We start from the raw sequence: 19,477 nt of genomic DNA on the forward strand, positions 1-19,477 counted from the left end.
TTTCTGTTGTAAACGAGTAGTAGTTTCCAGACAGAAGAGGCCCCCACACTCCCAACTAAAACACACTCGTCAACATCCAGTCAACTACAACGTATGTATAAAAAAAAACTTAGGTCACATACCATTTGTCCAGGACTTTTATTTTGTATATTTGACTGACTAATAAAGCAAAATAAAATAAAATATACATAACCTCTGGGGTCTTCTTTACTCACCCAGAGGCCCATTAGCAGCCAAAAAAATATAAATAAATAAATACTTGCTCTAGGGTGTCATATCCTGGTTTAAATGCTGGGAAACTCCCTTCTGATGATGTATTATGAAGGTGACATGACCTTTTAAAACGTGTGTCTGCTTTGAAGTGGACTGTTATGATTATTTTCTTTCTAAATCAGTGTTTACTTTAGCAGTTGGGTTTTCTTTACTTAATCTGACTGCATTAACATTCTATTTAATTATTGCATTTTTTGAGAACATTTTTGCATTTTTAACAACATCGCAATATACAGTGTATATAAGGATATTTCTGATAAGTTGTCAAGCCTCTTATGGTTGCATTTAAATACTATTAGCTCTACATTCTTTGAACTCTCTATTTTAAGACAGTCAGCATAATTTTCTTTTTAAGTGTAAGTAGCATATCTTCCCCCCAGCTTTCTGCTCACTTCCCAAACTCTAAACCAGAAACAGAGCAGGAGTAAAGCTGCTGCGTCAGACCACAGCAGCAAAAGGATAAATAAGAGACAAAGAAAAGAGCAGAAAATGAAAAAAAAACAGGAGCAAGTAGAAGGAGACTGAAAGCATAGAGTGGCGAGGAACCCCAGACACATCAGCAGGAGAGTTTACAGAGACAAGAGTAAATAAGATTTGAGTTGCAGAGTTTAGAGCTGTTTCACTGAACCCCTGCCACCCACTGGGGACAATCTGGAACCACACTCCATCATCACGCCAGCAGCAGAAACGAACTGAACAGTGAGGACTAAGGGCATGAAGAGGCTGGTGTTTTAGGATTGAGTCAGGATTGAGTGTTGGACAACTTTCACTGGGTAATATTAACAGACCAAAAAATAAAAAAAATATAACAAGCAACAAAAGAGCTTTTCTGCACATAACACATGCTCCGGTCGTCACTGTACACTGCCCAATGGCATCTCATTTCACTTGTGCATCTACACTGTGTTTTCTGCGAGGCGCAGGGAGAACCTGCCTCATGTTGAAAGGTGCAGATATTGGATCTTCAAAAGAATTAGATTTGAAAACTCGATTCAGACTTACAGAGGTTTAATTACAAAAACAAACATGATGGGTAATTCTTTTTTCAAAAATCAGTCAATAATATAGAGAACAGTTTTGCTTTTATTACAAAAGAAAAAAAAACATGGTTTCTGAACTACAGGGAACAATGAATCACACTTTAGCATGAAAATATTATGACTTCAATATCACTAAATCATGTTTTATTTTCCTTAACAAGTGGCCTTGAAGCACCATCATAATCACACATCAAATATGTGTTGGTCTTTTTTTGTTCTTGATCTGTTGCATGATTAAAATGTAAATAAATATTGTGTAAAAGAAGCTATGCATAAGTTCATCGTCCTCAAATGATCTCAACTGATTTTACTTACATTAAAACTGATATGATTCCCTGAGAGTCTGAAGTGTCCTTCTCTTTAAGCTAAATCAGCTGGAGTTAGCCACAATTCATTCTGATTCTACGTTTTTCTGAACGCTAATCCGAGTTTCGGGAGCATTTGGCTTAATAAACAGAACGCAGTGCTGTTTAGGGCCGATCTGATTATAGGGTCAGAGATAACATATATAAAGCAGACAGGAGACAATAGAAACAAAGCAACCAACACCGTAGATCTGCTTTCTTGCCTTCTTCACTAATGCCAGGAGTAGCCTGAGAGAGAGAGAGAGAGAGAGAGAGAGAGAGAGAATATGGATTAAGTTGATATCTCCTCTACAGCAGAATTCATCAGGCTTTGGAAGGAGAGCGAAAGAGATTGAGGGAAAAATCTCATTAGTTGCCGTCTGTTCCATAATGAGAATGAATGGCAGTTTAAAGGAATATTAAATTTTCCTTACCGTTTACGAATGACGAATACTGATTCCCCTTTCCCCTGCCCCCCACTGTTCAGTCTGTAATTGATGTGCTCTCAGCTCTGCCTGCATCTTTTCGATGCTCTTCTTTCTGTCAGTGGAGTGAACTCTTTGTGAGGCTGAGAGTCTCTGCGTGGTTCTAAAATAAAGATATTACACTAATCGATAGGCCTTTGCTTTTTATTGCTTTTGGATCACTGCAGGCGAAGGTCCTTATCTCACAGTTTCCCTCGCATTCTTTTACCATTTTGCTTTAGCCCTTATTAATTAAATATGAGGCGAAATACTGAGGCCTGCTGTCTCTTCACAAATCCTGTCATGGATACACAGCAAGCAGCTCAGCCTCATCCTTTAAATACACTATTTGTCCATTTGAAATGAAGGATAATCACAGGTAGCTAGTCACCCATTGCTGTACCAGCCTTAACTCTCTTGGGAAGGAAACTTGTAAGTGAGATCTGGTACTGATGCTGGAGTATACGCTCTGGATCACAAACACGAATCCAGCGATTCCAGTGATAAAGGGTGGAGCACCATCACTCTAGAAAACTCGCAAGTGCTCCACGTCCAATTCTGAGAAGGGGTGGAACAAAAAATCGATACTGTGATTATGCCATAACGATTTCTTTTGTGATACATTATCAATACCATCAATGCAGCCATTTAAGCTGTCCAGAGTGGCCTGTTTCATTTTGTGTATTTCTATAGAGGTTATACAACTGTTTGTGCACAACTGAATGAGCGTTCACAATGGGTGCACCTTAGGGCAACGGTTCTTGAGCTTTTTGTCTAAAGATTAGCTAATTATTATTTTTTGACTGATGTTAAACTCTCATTCACCAGAACTTTAGTAAAGTAAAGCATGTTGTGGGTGGTTCATTTAATTTTTATCTTGATATATGAAGCTGTACCTTTTATACATTCTTTCGGATAGTGTCAAAGCTTGTATGCTTTTTTTCCCCCTCGCTCTCCTTGTTTGTTTGTTTTTTTACCAGAAGGTGCTCATGTAAAAACAGACATTTGTAGGCGGCTTCTCTGAACCTTTTACTGATTTCCAGAGCCAGTGGTTCCCCACCAACTCAAGTATTCAGCTTATTTATTCTTTTTTCTTTAGTAAAGTGGGAATATATTATAAGGAATCACTTAGTTTTGCATCTGTGGCCTGCTGAATACTTTTAACATGTTTAATACATTCAGACAAACAAAAATCAACTTGTGATCCATTGCATCCTCCAGCCTTAGTGTAACAGAATTCTCTAAGTAAACAGTGTCTACAGAGACTTGGACATAGTGTATTTTATAACAAAATGTCAACCATCTCTACTGTTTTCAGAATATATTGATGGAATATTGTTCTCCTGCAGTCCACAACACTTGATTGATGCTTCCAGCACCTATTATTGTTGCCCCAGATTGATGCCTCTTTCAGTAGTAGTAGTAATAGTAGTAGTAGTAGCAATATTGTTATCATTATTTTAATAATTATTGCCTTAACCCCATTATTTCCATCACTTTTACATCAATACTCTATTAACTACACTGTAGCATAACGACAGACTTAACTGGTGATACTGTTCATTTCTATCAGCAGTTTGACCAGAGTAGGATGGGTCCCCCTCAAGGGAGTATTTCCTTGCCATTGTCCCACTGTTACAAATCCTCTAAAGCTGCTTCGTGGCGTCTTAAACAGCTCCAATATTCAGTCTTGCTCTCTCTCTCTCTCTCTCTCTCTCTCTCTCTCTCTCTCTCTCTCTCTCTCTCTCATCAGATCTGCTGGTGGACATGCTGGGAGTGCTGGCCAGTTACAGTATCACAGTCAAAGAGCTGAAAATGCTCTTCAGCATGCTGAGAGGAGAAGGAGGACTCTGGGTAAGCCGGTGACCGCCCCGGGTCCCCTGCTGTTTGAGGGCCTTGCTGTCTCTCACTCAGCTCTGTGGTCAGTCGGTGATACTCTTGACTGACCGCTGGAGCAATCAGCCTCAGAATAACCAGGACCTCCTGAGTTATCGACTTCCTGCTGGCTGGATTGAGGGCTATTGGCGCGGGATAGACACCGGGCGCTGCCACAGTGAAGATGCTGTCACAATAGCTTTCATTATCCCGCGCTGTGGAGTACATCTCATCAGAAAGACTTACAGGGTCACTAGCAGGGGGTTTAATATGAAGCAGCTAAGAGGAGTCTGATTTATGTGGCTTCATTTAAATATTAGGCTTTTTGAGCAAAAATGAAATTTCGTTCACACTACAATATTGTGGCCTGTTGTTGTTTATTATAGCATTATTTTAATGCTATTACTGTATTGATGCGCAGTTATTATATGGTTTTGAAGAATGAATTCAGCTGTAAATAGCTGTAATGGCCTGCGTTTACATCACAGTTACAATTTTAATGAACTACAATAATAATGAAATTTCCATAAAATATGGACACAATTAAAAATACTGGTACGTTGTATATTCATATGAAAAAAATAACAACAAAAAAACCTTTAAAACATTTAAAAATATTTTTTTACCATTGTACTTCCATTGTATCCATTGTATTTAAAGGTTTAATACAGAATGGCAGAATGGCACCTGAAATGTGAAGATGTTTATATTTAATTTTAATTGTGTGTGTGTGTGTGTGTAGCCAAGACATGCAGTGAAGCTATTGTCAGTGCTGAATCAGATGCCACAGAGACATGGACCAGATGCTTTCTTCAACTTCCCCGGCCGGAGCGCTGCTGTAAGTCTTACAAACATTGTTGTATCTCTTGATGTCTTGTGCACTGTAGAATCTGGTGCTTAAAAAACAATAGACGAGTGAATGTAAGGTTTGACTTGTAGAAAAGTGCTTGGATCCCATGGATTTCCACTTTTAGCTATATTTAGGGGTCCAGTCACATTCTTCTTCTTCTCCTTATCCTTAGTGTAAATAGTTGTGAGTGTGTGAGTGAATGTGTGAATGTGTGTCACCTTGCGAAGCACTGGCGTCCCCTCCAGGGTGTGTTCCTGCCTTGTACCCAGTGATTTCGGGTAGGCTCCAGATCCACCGTGACCCTGAATTTGATAAGCGGTTACAGACAATGAATGAATGAATACTTTGTTTTTGTGTGTGTGCTTAATGTGTTTTCTAGGATCATGGCAGGGCCAGAGTGAAAACCGAGCCTGTGTTATCTGCAATGATAAGAATTTCCTGACCTTTATGTTTTGTTTCAGGCGATTGCTTTACCTCCCATTGCCAAGTGGCCTTATCAGAACGGCTTCAGTCTCAACACCTGGTTCCGCATGGACCCCCTCAACAACATCAATGTAGACAAGGACAAACCCTACCTTTACTGGTCAGTTCACCATCATCCCACCATCACCCAGCGATATGACAATTAAAGGACCAACAGCTGGTGACAAAGTGACCATCAGCAGCTGGCATCTTTAAAGCAGGAATAAGTCATATCCTCCAATGATTCTTCCTCAGATTATATTTCAGATTTATCCTTCTTAACCCTTTAACTTCAACTCTTTGGTAGAGTACATCATAGAGTCATTATACCTTACGGAAGTATGTATAAGGACATTAAAGGGTTTGGATGCTTCTTACAGGATAAAGGTTAAAATTATAATGAATAACATTTTTTCACATATATTTGCTGGTAAAAATGAGCGATTGCTCTTTTAAAGAGATTATTATCAGGCGCCTTCCACTTTGTGTGTGTTGATGTCCTGATGTCCTGCTGTCCACCACGTGCTAAACGAGCTTTGTTAAGGGATTTTTCTCTGTGATGATGCACAGGATTATGCTGCATGAATGAAAATTAGGTCAGATTTTGCTGATTACATGAATAGTATCATGAACCTGGGGTAGGGGGAACGTTCCAGAATCAGAGGCGGATGCCTGCGGGGGCAAAGTCATATTAATTTGGGCTTTTAATGTCTGGAGCACAGAAGGAATGCCTTGTGTAGGGACTTGTGGTTAATTAAAGCTGAGATCAATAGCCTGCAAGTGCTGTGTTTATCTTCAGACGTCCCAGGATGCATGGAATAAAGCCGTAGTGTAGAAAAAAGTCTGTGTGTGTGTGTGTGTGTGTGTGTGTGTGAATGGATAGTGGTGAGGACGGAAGTGCTGTGTAAACATTTGTGGAAAATGGAACAAAATGAGAAGGAAGTCTTTGTCATTATTTCTGAGCCTTCTGGACTTGGGATAAAAACTATTGGAAATGCAAATTTTCTTTGCTTGTTTTTTGCAAAGTACTGTGCTAAAGCCAAGGAAATCCCTGAGGAGTTTACAACGAGAATTATCCAGTTTCAGCAAAGAATAGAATATGCACTGAATGATGACTGGATTAGGAACACCTACATTGTTTCTACACTCATTTTCCATTAGATCAGCTCCACTGACCATATAGTTCTAAAATTACACACTGTAGTCCACCTGTTGCTCTGCATACGTTCTTATCCACCATGCTCCTTAATGCTCAGGACCCCTACAATACTGCCACAGAGCAGGTATAATTTGGGTGATGAGGCAGTGTCAATGATGGTGGTATTTTAGCTTGTGTTATTTTGGTACAGCAGTATCCCTCGAGTTAAATTATTAATATATAATAAATAAAAATATACACCTCTAATAAAATATAAGGTCTAGAATTGATGGCAGCCGTAACAACCACCAAACACATGTTTGGAGCCTCTCTCCACCTTTTCACTAAGAGGAGACAGCACTGTGGGTCTGCAAGGATGTGGAGCTATCAAGATGTACTTCCTGGAAGAAGAATATATCGTCACATGAAACTTGAAGAATGTCAAGGACAGGTGCTGTGTTCCAATGATGTTGTAAAATAAAAATATAGGCAAAAAGTTGAGATACTTGTTTTTGATTGGACAGTGACTATATATTTATATTAATATTCATAAAGAGTGAGAACACATGATGCTATTGGCTGGATATTTTTGGTGGAATATTCTCAGTCCCGTAGCAAACTAAAACACTACCACCACCACCACGTCAAATCATTCTCAACGCTGAAGCAACACTATGATCTGTGGGGCTTCTGAGCACTGAAGATCAGGGAGAATTGTGGTGAAGACAGTATGTAGAGCAACATATAGTCATATTAACACACACACACAGACACACACACACACACAAATATATGCTGTAATTTGTTTATAGAAGGTTAGGACATGTTTAGACAGCAGACAGCCCTTTTGTGTTCATACTATTTGTATTCAGGCCCCATACATGTCTCGCTATGCAAGGTCCAGAGTGATGCACCATGCAAATCTTGTTTCAGTTTCCTTTCTCTCAACCCTCGCCACTCTGAGCCAACTCTGAGCCAACCCAGAGGGGAAGTAGGACCCTGGAATCCCTCTGTAAACAAATTCCTCAGAACTGTTCCTCAGTGCAGTGCATGTCCACAGGGGGGCTGTTTCTCAGGTTGATATATGATATTTCCATTGTCACTTAGTTGTGAAGCTCTAAGCTAGGTTTCAGGTCAGGGCACTGAAGCTGTTCTGTAGCCAGAGGACAGGAATAACTGTATCTTGGCATTTATCTGTGTGTGGACCCTGTCAGTTGCCTTGGAGTGTGTCCTGGGAAAGGGCAGAGGATTAAGACTATTGTAAAGACCTTCCTACCTCACCCTTTAGGACACACAAGAGCTTTTTCTATGCTAACTATAGCTATGTTTGAAAGCGAGCTTGAGGCAACGACAGCAAAAACCTTTCTGTGATTTGAGAGTTTTCAGTGGATTGTATTTCAATAAAACAGTAGGTTTTTATGGAATGTATCCATAATTACACCCTCATCCCACGTAGTAGATTAGCTAAAATGTGCTTTGTGTATGAATGTGGCTAGTCTAGTTTTGGCACTGTAATTCTGGAAGAAGCTTAGGCTATGTTCACATTACCAGGCTGAAGTGACTCAAGTCTGATTTGTGGCCTTAATATTGAGTCACTTTTATATGTGCTGCTAGATTGAATACATATCTGATTCATATGCATGGAACATGAATGAGAACGGCTCAAACTGCATACCAAATAGCATCATACTCCCTATGTAATGCACACATTATAAAATTAAAACTACTAAACTCAGACAGGGCTGTCGTTCGACTGCAAGATGTGAAGCTTATATGCAAATACGAGCAGTTTCATAATTCAACATACAACACACACTTAAGTGCAGAGTCTGATATTTTATGACATTTACTGTACACTATATAGGGTGGAAGGAGACATTTGATGTTCAGCTGATCTTTTCGCCTTCTTGTTGTAATCATGTACATTCAATAAGCTGTCCTCCTGAACAAAATGCAATGCACACATGCTTATGAACTACTAACTTATTTATATTTCCAGTTTTAATGCAATGAGTCATTTCAGGGACAGATTTGTTCAAATTACAGAGAGATATAAGCCACTTACATTTGTGAATGTAAACTGTCAAGAGGCTTTTAATGCAAACGTAGCCTTATTTCGTATCAGTTAGCATTGTAAAAGGCCCTACCCAAACTTTTACACACTTGTCCAGGATGAGTTGTTGTGAAACACATACACCTTCTTCCGCTTTAAAAAGCTGTATACTAACAAAACTGAACTGAAGGTACATCCTTTTATATAGGACTGAATTACAGAACGTCATGCCTGATGATGGAGGTGGGATATTTAGTGTATGAATCACTCCGACAATTCTGAGTGAATGCCTGTTTGCCACAGATGATATAAGTTTTATATATTAGCATTTGTAAATGTAGAGCTGGGGTGCTCCAACAGCAGCCGGCATGATGATTCAGTTAAACATGTCATCGATGTCAGTGGAGATGCTGCACAGACTGATGCAGCTGATCTTTTAGGTTTTAACAAAGGTTTGTGATGTTTTCCAATGTGTTCTTGTGTCTTCAAACAGCTTCCGCACCAGTAAAGGTGTCGGTTATTCAGCTCATTTTGTGGGGAACTGCTTGATTGTCACGTCACTCAAGTCCAAAGGCAAAGGCTTCCAGCACTGTGTGAAGTATGACTTCCAGCCTCGCAAGGTAAGCATACATTGTTTTCAAGTTTGTAGACACACTCTTACAGTTAGTGAGTACAACCCCCGTTAAGGTTTGACAAGACATATGTTGTTGTGTTATGTAACCTCAGTACTGGAGCAAGCTGTGGTCACTATGATCAATGCCTAGGGCAGTAAAAAATATTGTATATTTTCCCTTTCTTCAATGGTCTGGTCCCCCAAAGCATGTCAGTGTGGGTTTCACTTTTCTTAGTAGATTCGACACACCAGTGCTGCTGAAGTTTAAAACCTTTGTCCACTCAATGTCCAGTCTATTAGAAACACCTACCTTTTGAAACACACAGTAAAGGCAATAGCTCTTAAGTTCTTGAACAGTTTGTGTTGGTCTGTGGGCTGGATATTTTTGGTTGGTGGACCATTCCAAGTCCAGCTGTTAAAGGGACAATGAGTCTATATATGTGCTTTTCAATGAAAGATGACATTTTTTCTACTCTTCTGCTTACTTACTCAGCTGAATGAGCGCACTGATGTATGGTCCAGTGGTATTAGGTCCATTTTGAGGTCTGTAGAAGTGATTAGAAGTGAACTTGGTGTTGGGTGAAATTATTTTAAGGGTTATATCAGTGATTAAAAGCATGAAAAATCATGAAGCCTTTTTTCCCCACCCGCTGTGTTAATTTAATATATACAGGCATACAATAGCATTTAATTCGTTTTAATCTATGGCCATTTGACTTGGCTGGGGTTGGAACTCAATTAAAACTGGATCATTTTCCTTTAATGCTCAGATGTAAGTGAAATTATGGCTTTGATAAAGTTAACAGTTGTTAAGGCGTACAGAAACGTGCCTGAGCTTGAAAGCAAAACGCACATTTGGACCCATACCCTGCTTTTTTTTTGTGTGGGTTGATGTGCCAAAATCGATCATATATCATTGCTCCAGATGTTATTAACAGCTGTTACATTAACTGTTCAAATAAATTTTCTTCAAATATTCCTCCGCTCTTGTGTTATTTTAATGTAACTGGTGTGTAGTATTAAAAATAACAATTAGAATTTTGTTTGACAAAAATAGCTATAATAATTATGTACTTTGCAAATGGTAAGTGGAAAAAAAATTATTCTTTACTGCGTTTGATATGAGTTAAGTATCAATTTGTTCTGTTCTTGGGGCTAATATTGTATCCAAGTGTTTTTGAGTTTTGGTTCAGATGATTTAAAAATGATCATTTTTACACAAATTTGTGTATTGATCGTTTATTTTAATTATTTTTAATAATAAAAAAAACTGTAATTTAATACTATGCAACATTTATTATAAAATGGCAAAAGAGCAGGAGACTGTTTTTTGATGAATGAATTTTGATGTACTATTATATTCTATTCAAAAACAGTTTAAATCTTATTCAGACACCATTTTGTCTTTGAATTTGGTCACTGATCTGTATAAAGCACTCACCTGGTCCAGGTCCGGACTGATGTCGGCCATTAAGTGTTGCCTATTATTATATAGTATTTGGATACTGTAAATTATTAAGAACATATTGCTGTATGGTAAGAGAGTCCTCTGGCTCTCTGCATGTGCAGAATCATGTGTTGTGTCTTTCCCTGATCCATTCTGCTGTATGATCTACATACGGACGCTTTGGGAGAGTCTGTCTGAGACTCATTAAGAGCTGTCCTTGTTGTCACTGTGCTCAGCTCCCTCAGTTACTGTAGCACCACAGACGTGTCCCTGCTTTTAAACATAGCGCAGCTCTCTCCCCCAGCCCAGCGTCTGATCTATTATTCATGTCTCAATTCCGATTTTACTGCTTCAGACTCTGTCTGCTCGTGGCTGCCCCTTAAAAAGAGTTCTCTACGTGAACTTTGTGTTTCTGCTGGAGGAGGAAATTGAACTAGAACAGAGCACGAGGAAAGGTTTATCTCAACAGACTTCTAGGAACATCCCTCTTTCTTACACACATATATGTATGTATGTCCCTGTCCAGTTAATTTTTGGATTTTTAGTTAACTACATATTTTAAACACAGCTGTCCTTCACATTGTGTTAGAATTTCATGATGAATGGACCAATAGAAATGCTCAAAACAAAAAGCTTGGAATAAAATCTTTTTACATTGACTTCCATTGAAAGTTAAGAAGGTTTTATTCCTTATCTTGTAAAAATACTATTTTGGCAGACAGCTTCTACAAACATTTGTGAAATAATCAGTTGCTCTCAGGAGCTTAGTGTAGTCCAGTCATGAAATGTCATTTCTACAAAATATTCCACAGTCAACGGCCTGTGCCATTTTAACAAAGTGGAAGCAATTGGGAACAACAGCAACTCGGCCACAAAGTGGTGGGCCCCATAAAATGACAGAGCGGGGTCAGTGAATTCTGAGGTGTATAGTGCACAGAGGTCGCCAACTTTCTGCAGAATCTCAGAGACCTTCATGCAATAGGTTTCCAGGAGCAAGCAAATGGACTCTCTGAAGTGCCGAATCACACTTCTCCGTCTGGCGATATGATGGAGTCTGGGTTTGGCTGTTGCCAGGAAAACAGTACTTGTCTGACTGCATTCTGCCAAGTGTAAAATTTGGTGTAGGTGGGTGATTTATGGTGTGGAGTTGTTTTCAGGATTTAGGCCAAGCCCCTTATTTCCCCTTATTGGTATGTTTCAGCAAACCAAAAGATCTTGGACAATTTCATGCTCCCAAATTTGTGTGAGCAGTTTGGGAAGGGCCCATTCCTTTTCCAACATGACTGTGCACCAGAGCACAAAGCAAGCTCTATAAAGACATGGATGAGCGAGTTTGGTGTCAAAGAACTTGACTGGCCTGTGCAGTCCTGATCTCAACCCAATAGAACACTTTTGGCATGAGTTAGAGCAGAGACTGCGAGCCACACCTTCTCGGTCAACATCAGTGTCTGATCTCACAAATGAGCTTCTGGAAGACTGGTCAAAAATTGCCATAAACACACTCCTAAACCTTGTGGAAAGCCTTCCCAGAAGAACTAACGCTGCTATAGCTGCCAAAGGTGGGCTGACATCATATTAAACCCTATGGATTAAGAAGTTCATATGCCTAACCGTATTAGTCTAACATTGTATGTTTCTGGTAACCTTGATCTTCCTTCCGAATATCACAGCAGTCAGACACTTCCTTTGTGTGCAGCTATATGTAGCCTCCTGTTGCTAAGGCAAATTGTCAAGTCCCCCAACATTGGTAAAATTGGTTAAACCATTTTTCTTTTAATTTCTCTCTGTGCAGTGGTACATGATCAGCATTGTGCACATCTACAACCGCTGGAGGAACAGTGAGATCCGTTGCTATGTGAACGGTCAACTGGTGTCTTATGGAGACATGGCGTGGCACGTCAACACTAATGATGTAAGTGTGTCCAGATTTTGCGTCTCTCTCTCATTCTCTCTCTTTGACTCTCTCTCTCTTTCTCCCTCTCTGTCCCAGCGCTGTTCTGATATTTACTGCTGCAGGGTTCCCTCCGCTGCGTTTGATCATCAGCTCTGTGTGAAATTAAACCCCAGCACTTACAACACACACACACACACACAAATCTTTATCTCCTACTCTGGCAAAAGCACATTCACTTCTATTTTCCTTTTTCAGCATCAGGCTTCCCTGGTTCCCAATGCTGCTTCAAAACACTTACTCCCTTTGAAGAAGTGATTGTCATCATAACAGATGGAGTGTGTGTGTATTGTGTGTGTGTATGTCTGACTATAGTGAGTAAATTCTTCAGGAAAGTTTCCAAAAAGTTTTGGTGCAGAAACCTGTCTGAGCTGGATTAATTGTATCTGGGGGGTACTATTATTAATCATATCCACTTTTTATTTCATTGCAAACCTTCTGTGTTCAAAATGTCACACTTAGTTTAAATCTGTATATCATAACTTCATATTTTGTAGAATTGAGTGTCCTTCCTGGCGTCTGCTCCTCTGATAAAGAGAGGAGATAAAGATCCTCACACTACTGCTGCTAATGTAGTTAAAGGGGATATATCATACTGGGTTTCCACATATAAACAGAGGTCAAAATACCAGCAAGATCAAACACCACAGCAATGTTCTCCCCCAGTCCAAACAGCCCCGTTCAGAACGATTGTTTCAGCATTGGTTTCTTTAAAAAAGAATGAGCACAAAGCCATTTTCACTCGGTTCTCTTACTTCCCTTTATTTGGGACAATCCTAAAGTGTCTGCAATTTATGTATTAGTGACAGTGCTACCTTGCGATTAAGGTCAGATCATATCACCTTGTTGTGGCATCAGCACTCTGACATTCCAGGGTCTCAACAAGGAGGTCTTTTAGAAGGTCATTTAGAAGAGGACACGGTGAATTAATTGTTGAGAAAATAAACAGCTGAAGACATGGTGTTGACACAATGTGGGTAAATATTTCCAGATGATCAGTTCTAACAACAATAATTCGAAAAAAAAAAACAAGCAGAGAGAAAATTCCATTTCTGAAAGAAGGTAAAGCTTTGCCAGGACGCGTACTCCAAACACAGCCACGTCTGAGAACGAAGAGATCGAAGATGGAAAGATTTGAACAAACCTTGCACTGCATTACATTCCTCTTATTACTTCTTCATCCAGTGAAAGAGTAAACATTAAAGAGCTGAGTGGACACAACTCTGCAGATGTCTATTTTAGATTCGCAAACATTTGCATGTTTTTAAAAGTTGAATCACACACTTTAAACTCCTTGCTCTCCTTCCTGAAGCCGTCTGTTCTGTAGCTAAGAAAGCAAGTGCAGAGGGATAGCCTTGGTAAAGTGAAGATAAGTGTACACATCTGCTACAGAGAACACATTAATATAGAGTTAAATACAGTATTTCCGGGTAGGCTCCGGACCCACTGCGACCCTTAATTGGATAAGTGGCTACAGGCATTGAATGAATGAATGAATGAAATAAACAATGGCTGCTATTTAGCTGAACTGGGGAAACATGGTAATTTCCCTTGTGTTAAAATCAGCCAGCAAAAATAAGGGATGTTTTATTTTTATTAGTGGTGTCAGTCGATTAAAAATCTAATCACATTAATCAAAGCGACATTCTGTGATTAATCATGATGCTAGCATTTCCTTGATTTTTTTGGAAGATAGATAAAACATATAAACAGTTAGAGGTGTGTTTACAACAAACTGGTCAGAGGAAACCATGGTTTTTACTTTATTATAACATTTCAGAGTAGTTTTGTGATACATTTGATTTGACTGAGCTAATGTTTCATGGAGTTCAACATTGAACACTAGAAAATTTGAACATGAGCTTTAATTGACAAAACTGCAGCGTGCAGCTCACAGGTCAGACAATAAAACACCTCCATATTCAACTTGAATATGAAAAAAAAAACATGCTGAACTTCTTGCAGCGTGTGCGTGTGTGTGTGTGTGTGTGTGTGTGTATGTGTGTGTACGTGAGTGAGCAGGAGGGAGACAGTATGAGTGAAAGTTTTAATACATATTTCTGCATTAAATAAAATATAAAATAAAAATAATAAATAATGTTATCTACTTTCTGAACTCAACAGTAGCAACGGTGTGTTAATGTGTCCTAATAAAATGTCACTACAGTGAATTATTGGATGATGTTACTGGTCAATTTACATGTTTTGTTGACTTTCTAAGTGAAAATAAGTGCCTATCTATTAATTAGACCATGGGTTTCCTGCGTTTTGCATGTGACTGTGCAATTGGACCAAGGGTGTTTGTACTATGGCAGAAGTCTGTATGATTTGACAAGAGGTGTTCAAATGCTTGTATATGCTGCTTTATAATATGACAAGGTGTCTCCAAACTTTTGCAGTTGACTGTATATAATTTGACCGGAGGTGCCCTAACATTTGCATATGATTAGACCAAAGGTGTCGGTGATGACTGTATGCTTTGCTTTAAACTTTAAAGTAGCAGCCATTTATTCATAAAACAACATTTATACTGACACCTACTGGCTTGGATGTGTCAGAATGTCTGTATTAACAGGGACTACAACATCATTTGATTCTTCATTTAAGACTTAGTTATGATAATTACATTAATAATAATAATGCTGTTCACTGCTTGTTGTTTATAAAAGGACTTACTAAAGCTCTGTCGAGGTACTTGTGGTCAAGTGTAGATGCCATATGTTACAACTTCATATGTTTCTCTATCTTCTCCTCTGTCTCTGTATCTCAGAGCTATGACAAATGTTTCCTGGGTTCGTCTGAGACAGCTGATGCTAACAGAGTCTTCTGTGGACAGCTCGGTGCCATCTATGTGTTCAGTGAAGCTCTAAACCCAGCGCAGATCTTCGCCATCCATCAGTTGGGCCCTAGCTATAAGGTCTGTATAAATTCTGCTGACAGGCATCATATATTTACCCATACACCTATATGTACCCTGTCATACCACACCAGGATGAGAAATGAGGAAAAATACTGTTAACTGATTTCATCGAACCACTTATATAAAAACTCTGCTCACTCTACACTCTGCTCCCTCTACGCTCTCTCCTTTAGGCAAAGATTATGCAAATGATCTGGATTGCTGATGTAACATGGTACCAGGTTTGTGTCACGTCAAGTGTTATCATAGAAGAAAAAATAAAATAAAAAATATGGGACATTATTAGATTAGCTGATTTTCTTCCAAGTACTTTTGACATCTTACACACTCGTGTTATGCAGGTTAAAGATTCTCCAATAGGGGGTGCCATTAGCATCCAAGCAGAATTGCCAGGTTCATATGTCTAATAAAAAACTGCCTTCAAAACGAATACACACAGGTCATTGCATTTGTTATTTTCAGGTGAAATTAAACAATCTCGAAATTCCCTTCCCACATCATGGTCATTATCTAAAATCTGAAATATTCATGGATTTCCCTGGGTTAGCGTTTGTCTGTGATAGATTATTTCATGTTGACAGATTGTCACAGATTTCATATCACTTTGAAACACACATCAGAAAGCAGGGGGATTTGAGTAAGCGTTCATCATTCACATCTTTGCTTGCATCATCGTTGCCAGAGATAAACGTAAGGGGATTGTCTGGCTTTTCCTGAATGATTTGTCGGGTGTTGAGTGTGTTTGTGTTTAGAAGTGTACTAGGCCTTTATAAAATGTGACATAGGTTCTTGCTCCATAGTTTCTGTAGTCAGCCTCTTGCCTGTGTCTCGCGTTTGTTTTTGTTCCATGTTTGCGACCTTCTGTTGCTCATGTTCAAAGTGCTTTGGTGCTCTTTTGGGTTTGTAAATTGTGTCCAGAGGGAAAACCTGCTCTGGCAGGTTGTTTTTTTTTTTGTGTTGTATCACTGTTACACAATGATTAGTGTGGTGTTTTTAGTGCTGTTGGCACAAACACACACACCATGGCAACAGACATTGTTCCCTGCCACCTTCATAAAAGTTGGAGTAAGGTGCCTTGCACAAAGATACTTTAGCCATGGATGTTTTTATAGAGGAGAAAGTGCTTTTCCTTCCCTTACCCTGTCCCTGATTATCCTGCTGGTTAAAAGAAACCTTCTGTTTCCAAGCCTAATTCTCTAACCATTCCTTAGCTAGATGTTCTTATCCAGTATACCCATGTTACAAAGACAGTGTTAGGAGTCTTGCCCAGGGACCTTTAGTATTTTGTGCTTATATTTATCATATTTTGCCATGCTCCTCCTTTTTTTCCACCTTTATGGTAGAACTTCCAGTAACTTTGTAAAGTACAGACAAATATGTGCCGATATTTGATATAAGGTGTAAAGTCTGTGGTATGTTTAAACAATGTAAACAATAACAGCACTGTTAAAGGTGTAAAGTCTTTAAAGGATGTGTTTTTTAAACAAGGAAATCAGACTTATTTTTGAAACCTTACAGTCACCTTTTTAATGTGGAACAGAAAATTCAAGTTTAAAAGCTGGCGATTAACATAAATATGAGCCTTCTAAGCTGACCTATTTAAGGTGGAAATGAAAGTATATGGAATTTGAAAATATCTGAATTAGAATTAATATATGGAAATTGAAAATAATGAATGAATATCTGCCTCCTAAAAGCACATTTAAGATGGAAGAAAACAAATTGATAAGGATGATAACATCAGCCTTGACTAGTGACACATTTAACGCTAGAAGTGCCGATAACTGGGTTTTTGAGCCCTTTTTTCTGAGACTGACTGAATGACTTTACACATAGCGCTGTGTTGGTTTGGTGTGGGAGGGTGGTCAACACGGGGCTCGTAGTGGTCAGTCACAGCCGTCAAACCAGCAGTTTTCTGTGCTTCCATGCCTCAAAGCGTGATGCCTCTAGGGTTAAGGTGGAAATGAAAATTCAATATGATGTTGGTGGATAAAGTAATATTTGCAGTACATCCAGCAGTAAAAACAGCAGCTGGTTTTTCACTTTTTCCTCACCGTTTTCTCTCCCCCCTTCTGTGTTTTTTCTCCATCCAAAGTGGAGACAGTTCCAACTCCAACCATGCCACTGCAGCACTCTGTCAACTTTAACACTCACTGAATTAGAGTCAAGAAAACATGGGTGTGTTTGTGTGTTTATTATCGCTGTGGTTGTAATCTATATCAAGGGATCTGCTGTCTCACCAGACGTTCCAACAGAACGTAAACCAAGATGACCCCTCCATTGCTGTCATAGAAAGTACAGTGAATAGTGTGGTGCTGCTGCCCAGAGAATCCTGCCTTAGTCTGCAGTGTAGTGCAGCAATGTTTTCCTCTACACTACCCTCAACCTACCACTCAGTTTCTTTCTGAGCTTTGCTGCAATGAGCATCTTGACTTTCCTTGGGAGTCAGTGAGTCAGTCATCATCCATACTAATAAAATGCATGGTTTGAGCTTTCTGAACACCACACTTTAACCTCTGGAAAAAAAAAAAAAAAACAACTCAATCCCTGAGGAAAAAATTCCTGTCCTGGCTTCTCTGTCCTCTTGAGTGCTGGAGCCTCAGAAGACTTTTCCCAGCGGTTTCTTTCTAATCAGTGTCGACTGGCCATTTCCCTTATTAATTGTGGTTCTGGACCTTCGATTACCTCAGCAACACACACCATCATGACAGCCAGGTTGCTGGAAATAATGAAGAGTCCACTGCAGGGGAAGGCAATTACCCAGCCTAGATGAACTTGTGAATGGTATTTCTCACTGCCTCGTAGGAAGCCCTGAGCATCTCCACAGCACTAGCCCTTCACCTGTCAGTCAGCGTTACTGCCCACACTGCTGAGCCTCTTTCTCTAATGAACAGAGGCTGCTGCTTTGAGCCTCAGTAGCTCACCACTGGTTTCATGGCTCTGATCTCAAATGGTCGAAAACACCTGAAGGTAACAGATATTTCTATTTAAATGATTTTAAATTCTCTTCTCATTTCTCAAAGCCCAAGAACATGATTTAAACAAAACTGATCACAAACAGTTATTTCAAACCTCCACACACTCCACTTTTCAGTGAGAGCACCAGGAGGGATGTTTGGATCTATTCGTTCGTTCATTCGTTCGGTTCAAATTACTAGAGTCAGTACATTATTACATATGTAAACATTAAATAATTAATAAATTAAGTACTTGTAGTGTGAACATGTTTATTCTTGTGCTACTATCTTTGTTTTAGAATGATGATTTCCCTCAGCGGACCTGTTTTGCTGTAACTTCGCACATGCAGTGTGCTGGAGGGCTGTGTTGAAAGGATTGTGGGAACTGGGGTGGGAGGGGTGGGGGGTGTTACTTCTTAATGGACTCTGCAATTTATGTGATTGATCCGTAAAAGGAGTGATTCCTGCTATAACTCATTGGCAGTGACAGACAGTTGTGAAGACTGGTACTGGATCAGCCACATGCACTGTAATAACCACCACTCTGAAAAGATAAAGCTGACCTGGGTCCACTGCGGCCAGTGTCTGCTACAGCGCTGATGACATCAGCGGGTGATGTAAGGGGCAGGGTAATGAGCGATGAGGCGAGGCTTGTTAGAGGCTGATCAAGACACTGGACTGTATTGAATGAGCAGTTAAGGGACACAGTGGATGAAAAACCTGTCCGCTTTTGTCCCACTGCCCTCTTTAAATCAACAGCTAATGTAGATCAGAAGCAGTACAACTTCCAGTTCTGGTTCTAGTTATTTTTCACCTGTTTTGAGACATTTTGAACCATTGTAATAACCACAACTACTGACTGAATTCTCATTTTCACTAGATTTTTTTTTTAGCAGTGGTTTGGTTATGGGTCAGTGGGATGAGGGTCAATAGCATATGCTTCATATATGCTTTGGAAGCTAGGGATATGTCTTGGGGGAGCCTACCTGGAATCATAGGGCGCCAGTCCATCACAGGGCATCACACACTTACCCTTATTGACACATTATAGAATTAGAATCACTTTGTTGGCCACTGTGCTTGTACACGG

General features: G+C 39.5%; 1 protein-coding gene across 1 annotated transcript in view; it reads left to right on the top strand.

Annotated features, from left to right (window-relative positions):
• The window catches only part of nbeab (neurobeachin b), a 342,438-nt gene that overhangs the window by 69,193 nt on the left and 253,768 nt on the right, over positions 1-19,477 (top strand). The window contains exons 3-8 of the mRNA XM_066660786.1: positions 3,875-3,975; positions 4,739-4,834; positions 5,308-5,429; positions 8,993-9,119; positions 12,352-12,471; positions 15,281-15,427. Coding sequence (XP_066516883.1) covers positions 3,875-3,975; positions 4,739-4,834; positions 5,308-5,429; positions 8,993-9,119; positions 12,352-12,471; positions 15,281-15,427 — 713 coding nt within the window. The remainder of the gene's footprint in view (positions 1-3,874; positions 3,976-4,738; positions 4,835-5,307; positions 5,430-8,992; positions 9,120-12,351; positions 12,472-15,280; positions 15,428-19,477) is intronic.

Source organism: Hoplias malabaricus, chromosome 1, assembly GCF_029633855.1.
Source record: "Hoplias malabaricus isolate fHopMal1 chromosome 1, fHopMal1.hap1, whole genome shotgun sequence".
NCBI lineage: Eukaryota > Metazoa > Chordata > Actinopteri > Characiformes > Erythrinidae > Hoplias > Hoplias malabaricus.